The following is a 19,396-nucleotide window of genomic DNA, read 5'->3' on the forward strand; positions in this document are numbered from 1 at the left end:
AAAAAAGTTTAAGCAAACGGGGCTTCCTCGATGGCTCAGTGATAAAGAATCCACCTGCCAACACAGGAGATGGGTTCAATCTTTGGGTCAGGAAGACCCCCTGGAGAAGGAAATGGCAATCCACTCCAGTATTCTTGCTTGGGAAATCCCACGGACAGAGGGGCCTGGAGGGTCCATGGGGTTGCAAGAGTCAGACGCAACTTAGCGACTAAACAAGAAAAACATAAACTCTTAATAAATACGGTAGTGGTGCAGGGGTGGTGAGGGATAAAAATCTAATTAATAAAGTACTTGGTAAAATTATTATTTTTTAAAGGTTTAGACAACCATAAAGCTTGAGGAATAACTGTAGCCCATGCTTCAACTTCTATCAGAACATTAACAGAAACATAAATTTCTACTTGCTTTATTAAAGCTTGATGGTGATTTTTCCATGTTTATTGATTTCAGGTTGGTATACTTATCTATTTTTTGCGGCTACGTTGTGAGTCGAGGCGTGTGGGATCTTAGTTCCCCAACCAAGTACTGAACCTGTGCCCCCTGCAGTGGAAACTACTGGACCACCTTTTAAATTAACTGGAGATCAGATGAAACTGCTTCCTACCCCTGCCCCATTTGTAGGATTTTAGTTCCCAGATCAGGGACCGAACCTGGGCTCTAGGCAGTAAAAGCACAGAATCCTAACCCAAACAAAACTACTTTAAAACAACAGGTCAATCACTTAAGCCTAAAAATTGTCACCAGGTGACTTCTCAATGCATAATTCTTAACAGTTCATGGGCCTAATGTAATAAACTTCTTAGACAGTTTCCTTGAAATTGTGTAGTATAGTTTCATTCACAGCATAGTTCTCTCCAATTATAATTTCTCACTTCTTAAAATTCTTCCATTAGTTTGCTAAAGTGTTTCCAAAGAACTGTATTAGCTGTCTTTTCAAAATGGTAGGAAATATTTCTCCATTTAATCTGCTTGTGAAACAATGTTTTAGGTTTAAGCATATCACAGCTGTTCTCCTTTCTATTTCAGTAATAACATGGCTGTCAGTTGTTTCTGGTCAAAACGTAATTCAGCATTACCTCTAATAAAACAAAACAATTATGTCAGAAAGACATTCTCCAGTGTTTGTATTAGATAATACAAATTAACCTCACTGAGTCGACTATGCTCCTAAAAGACAATCAATAGTACCACAACACTTACTGAATATTTACCATGTATCAGGCAGTGTTCTAAGAGCTTTAAGTCTGTGAGGGAAGAAATATTATTTACAGATGATGAAACTGAAACACAGAAAAACAAGGTAGCTAAGATTCAAACTCAGGTAGTCTGTTCTCAAAGCTCACGCTCTTAACCTCTTCACCATGGGGCCATTAATTCTTTCTCATGTGTCAACAAACACAAAATTCTATTCAAAATCTGACTTTTTATAGGGGTTATGATATTGTTCCTTTATGATCAAGATAATTGACAGATTAACAGCTGCCTTTAAAAGACATTATCTTCCGTACTTTAGCATCTTAATTTTATTTTTTAAATTATTTCGGCTGCAAGGCAGGAACTTAGTTTCCTGACCAGGGATCGAACCTGTGCCCCATGCAGTGGGACTGTGGAGTCTTAACCACTGGATCACCATGGAAGTCCCAGCATCTTAACTTTATATTCAAGTGCTTCGATAAATTCAGTGCCTTTCTGCCAGATAATGATATCTATGCCTCAAACCAGAGGGTCAATATATTACTCAAATCACACTGTTAAATAATATATATACTTTGTGGGATCCGTAATCTCAAATACTTCATGAATTCTATAAATTTAGAAGGAATGACTAAATTCACTGAGTACCAAAATTAGTGACATTAAAGAAGGTAGCACAAAAAATAATTCAGAGAAAATGCAGTTAAAGAGGAACTGAGGACTTAAAAGACTGCCAATACAGCATAACGAACAAAGAAAGTGTTCTTAACACTTATTACTTTAAGAATAGAGTCCCATGGATATGTTTATTTTTAAGGATAAAATAGTAGAGCTATTGTGTCCAAGCAGTGAAGCCTAGAGCCCTGCTTGCTCAGTTTTTCTCAGCTTTAACCACAGCTTTAATCTAACAGCTGCCCACGACACCTCAGTGCTATTTTCTTACAATCACTACCCATCAGTCCTATAATCATTCCTCAAGTCTATTTTGCACATAGCTGTTCATTCTTCCCAAAGCACACAGGTAAGGCTTTTTTCCCCTCTAAAAATTGCTTTCACATCCTTATAATACTTTGTATTTATCTGATACTTTATAATTTTCAAAGAACTTTCACGTTCATTCAATATCTCATTAAAACCTCGTAACACTCTATGGAAATAGATATGAGAGACTATTTGCTCTATTTTACAGGTCAGTTAATTTAGATTCCAAGATAAGTGACAAAATTCAACACATATGAGTTACTACTTTTTAAAGTCAGGATTAGAACTAGGATCTACCTTCTAAACTAGTATTCTGACCCTTACCTCCCTTACCGTCAGCAGACGGTAAACAATCTGCCTACAAATGCAGGAGACCTGCGTTTGATCCCTGGGTGGGGAAGATTCCCTGGAGGAGGAAACAGGAGCCCACTCCAGTATTCTTGCCTGGAGAGTTCTAAGGACAGAAGAGCTGGCAGGCGACAGTCCATGGGGGTCACAAAGAGTCAGGTTAGACACGACTGAGCGACTAACACTCAAGGCTTTTCACAGTATGGTCCTTCGTAATTTACCTTTCCAACCTCATCTCCCTCAACCTCTAAGAATTATGCTTCAACTAATCTAACAGAGACCAGTCTAAGACTAATTTTCAGACTATGTTTCAAACCTACCTTCGTGATTACTATCACCACCAAGGCTGTACATGTAGTGGTTACGAGCATAAACTCTGAAGCCAGACTACCAGTTTGATACCTGCTCCTCCAACTTAACTGTGTGGCTGGGGAAAATTAGATAACTTTTCTTTGTTTCAGTTTCTTTATCTGGAAAGTGTGGGGGGGAAATAATACCTACAATAGAACTGTACTAAACAAACTAATAATAGACATAAGACTCAAACTGCTTAGATCAGTGTCCGGCACAGGCAGGTGTTTGCCGTTATTGTCAGCATTGCTGCTGAACCCCTGTGTAACGCACTGCCCTAAGCACTGAGAGAAAGAAAGGCAAGCAGAGTTCCTGTCTTCAGAGGGTTTTCAATTCTAAGACGTGAGGTTGTGGGGGAAAAAAATGTTTTTTTAAAATGAAGATGGTATGAGCTTTCTGAACATAAAAATCATATTCTTTTCCCCTTTCTCTTTTTTGTGACTCTTGCCTTTAACTTTCTTATGCTTCTATTGGAAATTAGACGAAGAAAATGGTTTTCTACCAACATAAAAACCTGCATACCTCACAAATTCAAAGCCATTCTTACATATTCTATTCACTCTAGTATATTAAAACTAGGGAAACAAATAGAACATTTATTTAAAACAAACAATTTTAAAAACTATAAAAACTACAGTGCAACTATAAGAAAACTTCATGTTTAAATATTGCCTCAATCATGAAAACGGAATTTAGTTTTCTTTTTTTTTAATTCTACAGGTATTTAATAATCGGTTTGTAGTACACATTTGGTATTAAGTTATACTGCTATGACCTAAAAGGTGAAAAATTAGATTTAAAATTAAAACATAAACATGAATTCAGGGTGCTAGAAAGAAAATTCTGAAAACAAAAGTAAACTAATAAAAGGACATACTTAACCCAGACCATTCATCATCGATATAGGGTTGATTACGGCTAACATCCCACTGATAATCAGAAGTGGTAGACTGAGAAACTGGCTCAGCGGTAGACCCTTAAATGAAAACGAATGCAATAAAATTAAAAATGGAAATTTCTAATGATGTTTCATAACAATAGTTCTATACTTTGCACACGGAGATTTAATTATTTTTCATTTCTCCTAAAAGGAAAAATTCAGACATTAGAAAAAGAGTTAAGATAAAGTAGAATTGAGGGTAATTTTAGATTAAGCATGATAATCACTAGATTGAATTCACTGACCAGAAATCTATTTTTTCCCTAGTACCGATCCATTAGATTTTATCTTTTATAATATATACTTCAAATTGGCTATCTCCAAATTTCAAGTCAAAAAAATTTTATTTTTCTTAATGAAAAGTAATAAAGCATTAAAAAAAAAAATCCTAGATGTTTCAGAATATCCCTATATCCTTAGAACTGTGAAGGAGAGAACTAGAAAATGTCTGAGTTCGCTAGAACTTTCTAAGGAAAAAGACAAAAGAAATAGATGATATTTAGACAAGTGAGGCAGAAAGAAGCCAAAGAGAATTTAGAGAGTTGTGCCGGCGGTTTGGAGACCAAGTTAAGTTCAAGTGCACTTACAGAGAAGAGAAAATTATCTCCTAAATTTTTTGTCTTCATTTCTCTGGGAGGTGGGTAACAGGTGTGGTGAGTGGGAGTCACACTGCCCGTAAGCAGTGTGATGAAAGGTGTGGTCAGACTACTGTCCAGGACTTCCACAAAATTCTGCTTACAGTTTTCAGGGCATACACATTCGAAGATGTTTGGCTCTACTGACATAAGCTCATTTTAGCATGGAAATGTAAAGCAGTGCTTCTCCATCAGGGATTCATATACCCTGGACCTTCTGCATCAGAATTTGCATGTGTTTTGGAGTCCTTCTTAGGTGACTCTGATACTCACTTTGGATTCAGAGCCACTGATATAAAGAAAGGGTTAAGAATATGTTTGTATAAGACACTTAGCCATAATCACTTCCTTTCATAAAAGTCTTCACAGATTTTCAGTTGGTTGTAGATTAGCTTACCACTAACATGCTTGACATAAACTCAAAATGGTTACATATTTTAAAAATAAACAACCAGAACAACCCTATAAAATTCATATATAATTAGCACATTAGTTGCTTAGAAAGACTATAGTAACACTGTTGCTATTTCTTTAGCAGCTTTCTCTGAATATATGGAGAGAACAGCATCCCTGTTGTACAAAGTCACCAAATGAAGGAAGAAATTAACTTGTACCTCTGGAACTACAGTGGTACCTCTGCAACTACAATGTAGCCTGTAAGACTGGGGGTTGGTAAATCGCAACTCATAAGCCAAATCTAGCCACCCCCCTTTTGGTAGGTGCCCAGGAGCCAAGAACAGTTTTTATATTTTTAAATGGTTGAAAGAAAGAGAACAAAATTTCACCCAGATACACTCATCTGGTTTATGCATTGCCTCTGGCTGCTTCCCTGCTACAAAGGCAGAACGGCCCACATAGCCTAAAATATTTATTATTGGGCCCTTTACAGAAAAAGTTTGCTGACCTCTCTTCTAGACTAGTGATTCCAGACGCTGTGGAACTACATGATCAGCACACTGGGACCATGAATTATTATTGATAAATGGCATATCTATGTAAGTAATGCTGGATTGATGGTAGTTTGGTTAGTAATAATGGAATAAACTAGTAACAGAAGTGTCATGACTTTGAAGGAAGGCCTTCTATTAATATTTGCATTCGTCTGCATGAGTGCCAACATGCTTTCAGTTATGTTAGGCCACAGAATCTTCCTATCTACACAATAAAAGGAACTAAGCCACCAGCAGTAAGAGTTTAGGTCTTCCGCTCTCCGTTTCAAGGCCTTTGCTACTTTATGTTGTTTATCTATAATTTATTTGGCTAGTAGTACTTGACTCTGATTATTTTTTCAAAGAACAAGTGCTAAAATTAAACAGAAAATTTTTTGTTAACTAAATGAAAGACTGTTTTCACATACCAGAAACAGCAGAGTTAAGTGTGAGAGATGCAAAAGAAGCAGAATTCTGTTCAGAGGTATTCATTCCCCTATCCACACTAGACCAAGCAGCTGTTAAAATAAAGAACGTCACTTGGAACCTTCAATTTGCAATGAAACTTGAAAGACACGTAAAGATTTAAAACTATGATAATAATATTTAAAGATACCCTGAGAGATCAGAACCACCTAGTACAGTAATAGTGGCTGTTTATTGAATGTCTGTTATGTACTGGGCTCTTGACACCAAATACCTCTAATCCTTAGGGCAACGCTGCTAGGCAAAGTTTCAGAGCAGTTAAGTGACTTGCTGACAGAAAACACCTGAGCCAGCCTGGAACCAGAGCCAACTTTCCAAGTCCATGTTTTCTCTACTATGGCAACACAGCTGATTGTGCGCCACAATGAAGCTACTACTAGCCTGGATCAGGCACTGAAACTTGGTACTTGACTCTCATTCTAGCCAATCCTTTAAACTACTTAAATATGAGGTTCACAAAGGTTCAATAACTAGTCTAATCTCCATAAAAGCTAGTATGTGGAAAAATAGGGATTCGTACCAAGTTACTAGGAACATGCTCATTCCACTATACAATGATATCTTCTCAACATTTTTAAAGCAATTTCCTACTTACATATGAGTATTTTTAGGAACATATACATCTATGAGGGCAGTCACATCTGCCTCTTCTCAGAAACTAACTGCAACCCTCATTTAATACAGTTCCTTTCAATTTCAATAAAGGTCCTAAATCCATCTAGGCAGGAACTCTAATCTGATGCTTAATTTTTATCTACAGCAACATTATGCAAGTACTACCATCTAATTTATGTCCTAATTATGATAACACTATATAGCTTTTACAAGTAAATTACAAATATCTCAAAAGGTCATAGTTCTAAAGATTACTTGATTAAACATGACCATTTCTTTTATTAAGTGTGAAAGGATGCTTTATACCATAGAAAGTTATTCTTTTATCACTGCTGGAATGAGGCTAGGAATTTAGGGACTGTCTTTTACAAAACAAATTTTGATATTTCTACACAATTTTTGGACACTGCAGGGGGAGAGAGAACAAACTTAAGAACAATATTAGCAAATGATCTGAGGTTTGTTTCTTGGGGATGTTGCTCAACTTGAGTTTTTCTAAGCTTGGAAGTGATGGGAAAAGCAAATAACATAGGAAGAAATAGTTTTTTCTACTTAAACACTAAAAATTCTGTAATTATCAATCCCCCAAACTAAAATAAACCTGCAATGAGCATAACAGAAAAGATATGTTTAATGCACAAGGAATTACAAATTAAAGCACAAAAAACAAGAGGCTATTACACAAATGGGCAAAGAACATGAATAAACAATTTATGAAAGAAATAGAAATGATCAAGAAAGTTGCGAAAAATATTCATCCCCATTAGTGGTTTAAAAAAGTTAATCAAAATAATTTATGTATTTTTTTCTTATTAAATTAGAAAAGATTAAAAAAAAAGAATAGTCAACCTTGGTAATATACATATGATAAATGACACTCATACTGATGCTGACAGTATAAATTAGAACTTTCCTAGAAAATACTTTGACAACATGTCGTAGAGCATTGCAAACATTCATATTTCCTTTAATCCAATCACTTTCAAGAATCTCTCCTAAAGAAGTAACCCCCAACAAATATATTCACTACAACATCATTTATATTTCTTTTAAAAAAAGAAAAGTTATTTCTCTGATAATGTAGGAACAGTGATTGTCTATGCTATGCTCACACAATATATTATAGGATCATTAAATGAAATACAGAAAGTAAAGAAAATGTTTGAGGTACAATATTAAGTGAGGGAGGAGGAAAACAAAAATGCACACATGATTTGGATTATGGGGGGAAAAAAGAAAATACTGAACTTGTACACAGGAAAAAAAAAGAAGACCATAAGGAAAGGCCGTCACTGGGTGATATGATTTAAGAGTAGGTTTTTCCTTCTCTTTTTTGCAGTTTTTCATATTAAATATGCATCCGTTTTCTATCACACACACAACCTGAAATTAAGTTGCTTTTAACTTGAAGGCTCTAAACAGAAATAAGGCTCTAATAGTCTTTATCTTTAGAATCTAGGGGAAAAATTAATTAGCAACAGCCATTTTGTAGACTGTAAAACAGTATATAAAATTGATGCTAGAAACTGTACCTCCATTTATTACTTTTATTTAAACTCAATAGTAGTACTGTTGAAATTAATCTAGAAGTCTGCTCACACATTACACTTATTATAAGACTAAAAATACACAATTATACTAGTTAGCTACACTGATAATCAAACGTGATAAAAGCACATGAAAGCATTAAGAGTAAATAATGAATGCTATTATTCACTTATTTAATTCCCAGTTTGCTCCATGTGAAGGATCTGAGATGAGTTAATCATTTTCTTTCTGTACAGCTTGACTAATTTTTCTACCAATGGATCTGTTTTTCATTCTTGGAAAATTTTAAATGTACCAGATAAGCATTTTAAACTAGCTTAAAATTTTCTAACAGCTCTTACCAATGCCAGAAAATATTGATCGGTCATTCCAACTCCTTCCCCAGTCTTTTCCATTTGCATTAGCATCTCCAGTGTCTTGACCCCAAGCAGATGGCTCGGTTTTCCTCTTGCCTGCAGGAGCAGGTGAAACAGAGTTCCACTTCTCCTCACCTGCACTGATCTGTGAGGAGAGTTTCATAGACTTTTCATTCCAGCCTCCTCCATTTATAGTGAGGTTTTCATTCAATCCTGGAGAAACTTAAAGAAGAGAAAACAAAGATTAAAAATGGATACATGACTCCTTGTTAAAACTGGAGTATTTTCAAATTTCCATAATCGCTTGGCTTACATCTATCACTCATTTTCCCCCTACTGTCCTCTAAACAGATCAAGCTTTAAAGATAAAATGGAAGGATGTGAAAAGTAACATGACCACCATCGATGACTTTTAAAAAATACAAGTAGGTTTGAACTTATATATATATATATATATATATATATATATTCACACAGTAATAATGTTTTCAAAAGCAGACTGACCTGCTCAAAAGTACAAGAGAGCAAACAGGAAAACAAATATTCTGGTATACTCAGAATACTCACCCACTAAAAACACAAAGGCTTCCCCTTAGTTACATGCTCTTTCCTTAAATGTTTATCCATATATATTATGTCTAAGGCAGTGATTCTAAAACCTGGCTACACATAAAATCAAATGAAAAATTTCTTAGATGTAGACACTGGAGTTTGAATTTCAGTAAGCTCTGGGAGTTGGTGATGGACAGGGAAGCCTGACATGCTGCAGTCCATGGGGTCACAAAGAGTCGGATACTACTCAGTGACTGAACTGAAGACATTAGAACCTCAGCCCAAATCAATCAAAATCAAAATTACGAGGGGTAGAGCCCAGGCATCAGTATGTTTGTGTGTACACATTTACATGCAGGTATCCATACATATGTGTAAAGCATGTATCTGTGTATACACACACACACACATAAATATACATAGGTGTGTGTATATAAGTACATGTTTCTTTTTATATACATGTGTGGCTTTCTAAGGTTCCTAGATGGCTGTAATGTGTAGCCAGGATTGAGTACGAAGGAAGCTGAAAGTGTTAAGAACAAGTCTGAAATAAGAAGTTGCTTCTTCATTTCTGAATTTTTGTTTTACTACAAACACTTCAGTTTTTAGGTAACAGATACCACTCTCTACTTAATTCAATCTTTATCATAAATCAATAAATAAAATATATTTTCCTTTTGTGAAGTACTGTATAATTTTAGAGCACAGTCCATTTATTATGAAAGATTTGATACTGTTCAGGAAGCAGTTTAGAAGATTAAAGGTATTAAGGTTTCTTATTTAATACACAGAATAAAAGTCTTTTATCCCATATATGCCTATATAAAACCCAAGTCCATGGGAAAAAAGAAATCTTTTTCTCTATTGGATTAAACAATGTAATTGTTTAATTCTCTATTGGATTAAACAAGTAAGAATCAAAATTGCATATAAACTATTACTAAAAAAATGTTTTTTCATACAAGGGAGAGGGATGAACAATGAGAATAAAGCAATGTACCGTTAGAAGTGGAAGTGACTTTTCTGTTTATCTATTTTCCAAAATCTCTGAACTATGATTATGTTACTTTAGTAATTAAAATCATTTCTAAGACTTTTTTTTTCCTTTCAGTGTCATTCATGTGAGGAAAGAGACAGATATATATGTTTCTATTAATACTTTGATGGGCCTTCAATTTAAGTTACATGTAATTTCTCTCACCCTGAAGTGTAGAATCTCCTTTTCCAGACTTAAAGTTGCTAACTTGAACATTTAGATGAGAATCACCTGGTTGAAATAAAAATAAAATTTGTTTAATACTAAATAGGTTATTATGCACATTAAAATTAGGAGTAACATACAAATTAATTTTTTACTAATTATTTATAATAAATTGTTCCTTGAAGTACTAAAGTCTTATACTGGAAAAGAGTTTTACTCACAACATATTTCACATGTTCTTAGGAATTGAGTTCTCTAGTTACCATATTCTTAGTCAACTAAAATGCCAATAAAGGACCTGGAAAATTGCCCAAGTAGATATAGAGTCTCCTGTTCTACAATGGTTATCAAGATTCTTTAAAGGAGGAATTGGAGAACTGGGCTCTGTAATTGGATTCAACTTTGCCACCTCTCAACAATACCAGCTAGCTGCCTTTTCAACAATCCTGGAAGCAAACACATCAACTTAAGAACAATTTTGCCAATATCTGGACCAGGATTTAGGAAATATGGCAAGAGGTGAGACCACACGTTATAACAAAGACACTACTGATATTTCTCTGACACTAAAAAGCATAATGATCATAATGTATCAAGAAATCAGCATGACACCGGACTGCGCTAGCAAGGAAGGCATGCAGCAAACAGTGAAAAAGGGCGAGCAACACAAATACCACAGCAGGGCCATCAGGCGACAGTGGAACGGGCAAGCAGAGATCAGTGCTGTGCCGCAGCCATAAATTCCACCAATCCATGCATCAAAAAAACAAAAGCTATCAAGGCCAAGACACAGGTCTGAAGACAAGGGGGAAGTGCTGGCGATTAATGAAAAGGTAAAGGCAGGAAAGCCACTGCTTTGAAGCAAGATGAACAGCATCACTGCAGACTGATGTCCCCAGGGTAAAAATGACAGCAATGGAAGAATTACCAAGAGGCCATCAGTATCGGATAGTTTGAACATTTGAAAACTTGGGAAAAGCATTAGCTCAATAATGTTTGCAGTTCCAGTCTAGCTTTATCAAACATCTACAGCATTCTCAAAGAGTCGGAGTGATAAGAAGTTCAGATAGAACCCACACTATCCAGAACATGCTTGTTTCATCTTGGAATGGAAGCACCCAACATGCAGAATGGTGACAAGTCATTTCATTAAATGAATGTCCACTATAAAAAATGGAGATGTTAAGAGAGCTAGGTCAAGGCAATTACCTTGAGAAAAAAGCAGCAATCATTTTCTCATGTGACTCAAGGCAGAAAGGCAACTTTAATTTAATAGGTCATTCATTAGGCAGTATGTGACAAGTGACACTGCTGGTACCAGGTAAACCAATATGTGGTCCACAATGCTCTCACGAAGAAGGGTATATCAGCACAATGAGGTAAGCGGTTCAAAATAGCCAGATTTCGATATAATGATATTTTGTACATCTGATTAAAAGAAATTGGATTTGATGTATCACTCTTATGTTCCACTAATATACCTTTATTCTTCTTGGAACCAACAGGAAATGATGCAGTTGTAACTTGCTCGGTGGTAACTGTGATGGTATTTTCTATCCCAGGGATAGTTGAATCCAATGAACCAGAATCAGACTGCACCTTATCACGTTTACGCTGCTGTCGTTTCTCTCTGTGACTAATTTTAGTTTCCCAGGCTCCTGACATAGCCCCAGAAAAAAAAGTGTTATTCAGTAGGGGGAAGACAAAAAGGTTGCGATTTTGGGGGGGAAATAGGGTGGGGCACCTGAAATATGATAAATTTAGATATTAAACTAAAAACCAAGAGTGCTGATTATATACATTTATCCTATGAATTTATTCTAATTGTGCTGTTTCTGGCAGCTAATTGCCATTATTTATTCTGGTAATTTTGATCAGATCTGTCATCTATGGTTTAGAAAAAAATTGATGTAAGTTATCTTGTATCTTTTTTTATCTTGCTGGGTAGAACTAGTAGGGGAGTGTTATATATACTATGGGTTTATTAGGTGAGGACAATAAATGGCTTACTTAAAAATTTTGTACAGAGTCTTCTAGGGATGGTATATTTAAGAACAATGGGAAAAAACCAAGCCACACTTCTAGGAAACAAAGACAAAATGAATGGTTTTTAAATTGCTCAAGATATTGAGCTAGACCTTAAATTTCAAGGCAGTTCCCTTTAAGGATAGAACTATTAGATCCTTAAATAATTTAGGGGAAAAAGTGTCTCCTAATAATGTCACTGATGTGTACATTAAAATCTCGAGTTATTAAACAGAAGAGCTAAATACTAGATTAAGCAAAACAAATGCGGCTTTTATATAATGCACCTTGGTTAAAAAATAAAACTTTTTTTTTCTACAGTCCTTTCACTTGCTCAAGTACCTTCATCAACTTCCTTTCCATCATGGCGTGAACTGTTTTGCACTGCTTTAGCATCTGACTTTGATTTCTTCTTATTTTTCTTTGACTGAAAATAAAATAGAATGTTACTTAATATTTCATTATGTTTTCGAAAAGGTAGAAGTCAGTAAAATACATAATGAAATGTATGATGCTGACAACTAAAAAAAGTTAATGTTTGATTAAAAAACTTAACATATTACATGGCAATAATAGTATGAGGTTATCATTTCTTTAGTCGTTACTATATGCTAAGTACTTAACACTTAATTCTTTATTCCTTAAAAAAAAAAAAAATCACTGAAGACAGTATTATTCCCATTTTAGAGATGAGAAAACAAAGATTTAGAGATGTTCAATATTAAATAGGCTGCTCTGGGTCACATGAAGTTAACGGATTAGGAAATAGGTCTATCCGGCTCCAAAGTCTGTGGTCTTAGACATCATGTTATCCTACCCTAAATCATAAATAAGGCACTATGCCATGGTGTTCTCAGCACAATAAAACAAAAGGCTACTGCGAGTGGTCAGAAAGAAAATGATGTCCTGATTATTGGTTTTTTGATTTCGAAAAACAGATTACTGGCATATTCTATGTATAACAAATTAATGAGTCAATTGCACAAAGCAGCTAATATTTTGTCAGTTCCAAAGCAGTGTTAAAATATCTAAGATTTGAATATGGTACATGTACAGTAATTCATTCAAGAAAAAACACCTACACGCATGCAAGATACGGACATTTTTAGAATGGCCTTCCAATTCCCTTCTGCTAATATTTTCTCCTTTCAAAAGCTTGCTAAAAATTTCACAAAGTCATGATAAGTGTTTTCAGAAGAGAACTACTATTCATAAAACACAGATTTTATTTATAGTTGTTAATTTATACTTGTTTATTTACTGAGATTGGCTATGTATGTGCTATTGTACACTATCAAGTTTACAATGAAAAAGAACAGGGTAAGCAGTAAATGACAGTTTGAGTAAGCAATAAATGACAGCTAATCGCTTTTCTTATTAAGAAACTACTGACAAATAATTTCAAGTGACATCAGAATATATAAAAAACGATTACAATTTTTTCTTATAGTCTCCACAGTTGATGTGCATGTTTCTTTACATGTTCCCATTATCATGAACATGTTTTAATGTACTGCTTTATTACATCTATCAAACCAGGCTCATATCCACTTAAAGAAAAAAATTTGAGACACCATCTTTTCAAGTGCACAACTCAGTGGTTTCTGGTATCTTCGAAGTTGCACAACTATCACTGCTATCTAACTCCAGAACCTTTTCACTGTCCCCCAAAAGAAACCTGGCATCCATTAACACTCACTCCCCACTATCTTTCCCACTCTGGTCCACTGACCCACCACTGATGTACTTTCTGTCTCTCACATTCACTCTTAAGCAACGATTAAGCACATGAAGCATCTATCAATTACAATCTAGAGCAAAGGTCAGCAACAGTTTTCTTTTTGCTCTGGCTGCGTGGCCTGTGGGATCTTCGTTCTCCAGCCAGGAACTGAACCTGTGCCCTCAGCAGTAAAAGTGCAGAGTCTTAATCACTGGACTGACAGGGAATTTCCAGCAAATATTTTCTATAAAGGATCACACCCTAAATATTTCAGGCCTTGCAGCCCGAATAGATATGTATGTAGCAACGAAATAATCCTGCTGCTGTAGCATGAAAAGCAGTCACATACCACACAGAATGAAATGGGTGTGGCCATGTTCTAGTAAGTTCTATTTATAAAAATTAGGCATATCTGGCTGAATTTGTTGGCAGGGGGGTTGGGGGGTGGGGGTGGGGTGTGTGGTCCAGAGTTTGCTACCTCTTGGTCTAGCAGAATACTGTCCAACAGAAGTATAATACAAACCACAAACATGATTTAAAAATTTCAGCATATATTAAAAAAATATATAACATTAATTTTTGTATTTCACCCAACACACTATCCAAAACACTATCATTTCAAAATGTAATCAATATTAAAAACTATTAAGATGGGCTTCCCTGGTGGTTTAGCAGAATAGAATCCACCTGCCAATGTAACAGATACAGGTTAGATCCCCGGGTTGGGAAGATCCCCTGGAGAAGGAATGGCAACCCATTCTTGCCTGGGGAATCTCACCATGGGATTACAAAAGAGTCAGACATGACTTAGCAACTGACAACAAAATTAGTAAGATAGTATGAAAATAAAGAATGTTGAATAGCCATATGTGGCAAATGACTACCATATTGGACAGTGTATATCTACAAAAACTAGGGTAAGTACCCCAACCTATGGATAAAGAAACTGAGGCCATAAAGAGATTACATAAATTGCCTAAGATATAGGGTTATTAAGTTTTGAGACTAAAATCCAGTTCTGACTCCAGAGTCTGCCCTCACAAATCTTTCCTTTCTGCCTCTCTACATTTAATGCCAAATATAAATTCAATCAAGTATTAGTTATGTGATTTGAGGCTGAATCACTCTAAACCCCTTTCCTCAATGGTCATATGGGACAAAATCTACTAACTTCACGTAAGGTTCTTTTAAGGATTAAATAGGATGTGAAAGCAGACTGTTAACTACAAAGCACTATACATAAACTTTGATCTTCCCAACCCAGGGGTCGAACCCAGGTCTCCCGCACTGTAGGTGTTCTTTACCAGCTGAGCCACGAGGGAAGCCCTAACAGAGGGAAGTTATACAAAAAGAAAAGAAATTGTATCCACATTGAAATATATTATGATTTGTTATTAAAACAAGGTCTGCAGAAAAGCAAGGAAAATTATCTTGACTTAGGCTTTCATCTTGTTCGACTTCACTATTACCTTTAAAACTAACCTCATTTTAAAAGTAACCTCTCACTCAGATGAGACTTCAGTTCAATTCAGTTCAGCCGCTCAGTCGTGTCCGACTCTTTGCGACCCCATGAACTGCAGTATGCCAGGCCTCCCTGTCCATCACCAACTCCCGGAGTTCACCCAAACCCATGTCCATCGAGTTGGTGATGCCATCCAGCCATCTCATCCTCTGTCGTCCCCTTCTCCTCCTCCCCCCAATCCCTCCCAGCATCAGAGTCTTTTCCAATGAGTCACAGCATCAGAGTCTTTTCCCGATGAGTCAACTCTTTGCATGAGGTGGCCAAAGTACTGGAGTTTCAGCTTTAGCATCAGTCCTTCCAAAGAACACCCAGGACTGATCTCCTTTAGAATGGACTGGTTGGACCTCCTTGCAGACCAAGGGACTCTCAAGAGTCTTCTCCAACACCACAGTTCAAAAGCACCAATTCTTCGGCGCTCAGCTTTCTTCACAGTCCAACTCTCACATCCATACACGACCACTGGAAAAACACAGCCTTGACTAGATGGACCTTTGTTAGCACTTAGTAACATATAAAATGCTTTAGAGTCACAGGTTCACACACTAATTGACTCAGCCATCCTAGTGAGGTGAATCTTTTACTTCTGATCAGCTCCACTACAGCTAACAGTTGAAGGAAAACTGAGAACTTAAGTTCTGCCTGTTACCCATAGTTCCCCCTCCCCCAACACTGTTGTAAGCTTCACCATCAAGCTGGGTGAATTATTAAAGTAGCTTCTCTTGAATGGTATTCACGCAAATCAAGATTTATTAAATACCTACCATGTGTCAGACATTGTTTCAGGAGCTCAATATATATAGCTAAATAAAACTTTCTACTAGTGGAAACTGTACTATAATAAACTAATATGAAAAACAGACATGTAAATGAGACATTAGGAGAAATTCTTCAAGGGCTTCCCTGCCATTGCTCACTTCCCAACATTATTTATACCAGTCCAATTAATTTATATTCCCATTACAAAATTCATACTGTTTTCTACCATCTATAAAGTCCTCCTTTATAGATGGTAGACTTAATATTTACAACTCTTATATGACATATAAGGCCTTCCACAAATTAATCTCTACTTTATACTCTTTTATTCACATACATGTAATGATTTGGTTCCAACAGGACTGTCATCTCTAATACTCCTCTCTTTGCCCAAACTCTACTGACCATGAATTTTCTCTCAAAATAAAGTACAGTAGCCTGGGTGCTTTAGGATGACTTTCTTTGTACCCTTTACCATGTATCCTCCCCCACTGATGGCCAAATCCTAAAATGATGTTCACTATTTTTTCTTAACTCGGCTCAAGTTCCACCTCATCTGCTTTATCCCTGACACTTTCCTGTCCCCTAATTAATTAGTAACTTTTAACATCCCGAATAAAGGTGCGAACGACTAGCCATATATAAAAGATGTAGTAAAGCTTAATTAAAAAAAAAAAAAAAAAAGCAGTATAAATAGAAAGCCTAATATTTTCTTCCTTCATCCCAGTGGATACTTTTGGAGAGCACAGTCTTTAAAAGCACATGCTAAAGCAGTTCTTAGACGACGCATAATCTGCTCTCAAATTCACAGAACTTAAATATGAGCTGGGAATCAAATAAAACACACAGACATACTTCCATTACTAAGCTCATCTTTCAATCTTAACATAGACATTCCTAATATTAGACAATACCCAAATAAATGCTACTGTTTATCAGAGGGGCAAAAGGTACACCCTGACAGTAAAAGCAAATCTACTTAAATGGCTAACTGCTCTCTTAACAGATATTGCTATTTTAAAGAATTGAAAAGTATAAACAAAGGCAGAACAGTGCCCAGTTAATGCTAAAAAGATTAACTTAGGGAGTATAATCTAATATTTGTATTGCATCAAAACTATCATAAGAATACTGAACAAATTTTAAGTGAAATGATATTTTATTTTGCAATTAGCTATTAACACACAAGGTTAAGTAGCCAGGTTCTGAATGTAACCCTTAATTCAGTTTATTCTCTAACTTGGAAACTGGTTCTTAACATTTGGGGAAACTGACTTAATATTTACAACTCTATAATTATCTAAAGTCTCTGCTGGCAACGTTAGGAGTGATAAAGTAAATACAGCACACACAAAAAAGGAACTCTGAGTATTTTCTAAAGGCTAGAAATGGATACTAGAGTGTTTTCGTCTGCTGACTAATGGCTGGTACATGAGGTTTTTCATTAACTCATGGCAATAACTTTTTTCTGAGATTTTTGTTCTGCTTCCATTGTATCAAAATTTCTTTTTTGCAATGGTGACAGTGGTTTTAAAACTGTACTTGGTACAATACCATTTACAGGTGGAATCTAGAAAGATGGCAGAGATGAACTTATTGGCAGAACAGAAACAGTCACAGACGTAGGGAAGAAACATGGTTACCAAGGTGGGGGAGTGGGACTGACATACATGCACTACTATCAACCAATGAGAACCTGCTGTGCAGTGCAGGGAACCCTACTCCACTATTCGTGGTGACCTAAGGGGAAGGAAATTAAGAGTGGATGCATGTATACATATAACTGATTCACTCTGCTATACAGCAGAAACTAACACAACATTGTAAAGCAACTATACTCCAATAAAAATTAATTTTAAAAAATCAGGAAGAAAAAAAGTACTTGATGGGATTTCCCTGGTGGTCCAGTGGTTAAGGTTAAGACTCCGTGCTTCCACTGCAGGGGGTGCACATTTAATCCTTGGTCAGGGAACTAAGATCCTGCACGCCACGAGGTGAAGCCAAAAATAAAGTTAAAAAAAAAAAAAAAAAGAAATGTACTTGACAAAATTAAAAGTTGTTAGTGAAATTTATTTTGAAAGTTTTAGCAAATGCCACTTGAAAAGTATGAAAACGACTGCTTCAGGATCAATTTCATCTACTTTCTACCTAAACAAATATGGCAAGTCCCTAATTTTATATTGCTCAACATTTTGGCACTATTTTCCTCACTTGTCTCAAACATACAGGCGAGCTACGCCTGGTTAAACAGCAAAAGATGAAATGAAAGGCCCAAAAGGCATATGAATTCCATTCCTCTACTCTATCTAAACTAGCAGTTCTTAATTTAACTTAGCAACTTGATGACACAAAATCAAGATGAGATTATGAAAAATGTCACAAATCTTTTTAAAAGTAGAGCCTTGCAACTGACTTCCCCCATTTTGGGGAGTGGGTGTGATTTAAACTAGACGCAGGATCACCCTACTCACTACTATCCTGATACATTTTTTTGAATGGAAGAGTAGAGTTGCAGGTGTTGGGAATTGCACACAACGTGTACTTTAACTCTTCTCATCCTGGTTATTTTCTTCCACAGCATTTATACCTGCTCGTTTCTAGTTGTTTTCCCCACTAAACTTCATGAGAACAGTGACTCTTTTATCAACACTTTCATCCTGTTTTACCAACCATTATATTGCTAGAGCCTACAATGCTGTATTTTGTACACAGAAGTGTTCCATTTATGTTCGGTTTATTAATGAAAGGGCCTAAAACTAGACTGAATTACATATAGCCCTATTTACCCAACTTTCACTGCCCCCTCAAATAAAATCTGAGCTATTTGTATACTTGATTCACCAACCAAGCCATTAAATTATTTAAATATATTTGGTGTTAGCTCATAAGTTATGGTACATTGCATGAGCCGCATGGTTATCAACTTATAATCTTAAAAATTTATAAGAAACCTTTCTTAAGAGCTTCTTTTATGGAGCCCTTAGCTCTTTCCCAGATATGGTTCTCACATTTCCAATTCTTTCTTGTTGTTCAATCTTTCAGTTGTCCAACTCTTTGTAAAGCCATGGACTGCAGCACACCAGACTTCCCTGTCCTTCACTATATCCTGGAGTTTGCTTAAACTCATGCCCATTGAATAAGTGATGCTACCCACCCATCTAGTCCTCTGTCGCCCCTTTCTCCTCCTGACACTTCCATCTTCCCCAGCATCAGAATCTTTTCCAATGACTTGACTCT

At 36.0% G+C, this 19,396-nt stretch overlaps 1 protein-coding gene across 3 annotated transcripts in view; it reads right to left on the reverse strand.

The window, feature by feature from the left end:
* The window catches only part of MTDH (metadherin), a 54,592-nt gene that overhangs the window by 12,383 nt on the left and 22,813 nt on the right, over positions 1-19,396 (reverse strand). Inside the window, exons 3-8 of one of the 3 annotated variants that reach the window (XM_061439302.1) lie at positions 12,504-12,588; positions 11,618-11,794; positions 10,137-10,202; positions 8,369-8,605; positions 5,807-5,896; positions 3,752-3,850 (exon numbers count right to left, since the gene is read on the reverse strand). In XM_061439302.1, the coding sequence (XP_061295286.1) occupies positions 3,752-3,850; positions 5,807-5,896; positions 8,369-8,605; positions 10,137-10,202; positions 11,618-11,794; positions 12,504-12,588 (754 nt within the window). The remainder of the gene's footprint in view (positions 1-3,751; positions 3,851-5,806; positions 5,897-8,368; positions 8,606-10,136; positions 10,203-11,617; positions 11,795-12,503; positions 12,589-19,396) is intronic. The other 2 variants (XM_061439303.1, XM_061439304.1) reach the window with 2 other exon arrangements.

This window comes from Bos javanicus, chromosome 14, assembly GCF_032452875.1.
Source record: "Bos javanicus breed banteng chromosome 14, ARS-OSU_banteng_1.0, whole genome shotgun sequence".
In the NCBI taxonomy this organism is placed as follows: domain Eukaryota; kingdom Metazoa; phylum Chordata; class Mammalia; order Artiodactyla; family Bovidae; genus Bos; species Bos javanicus.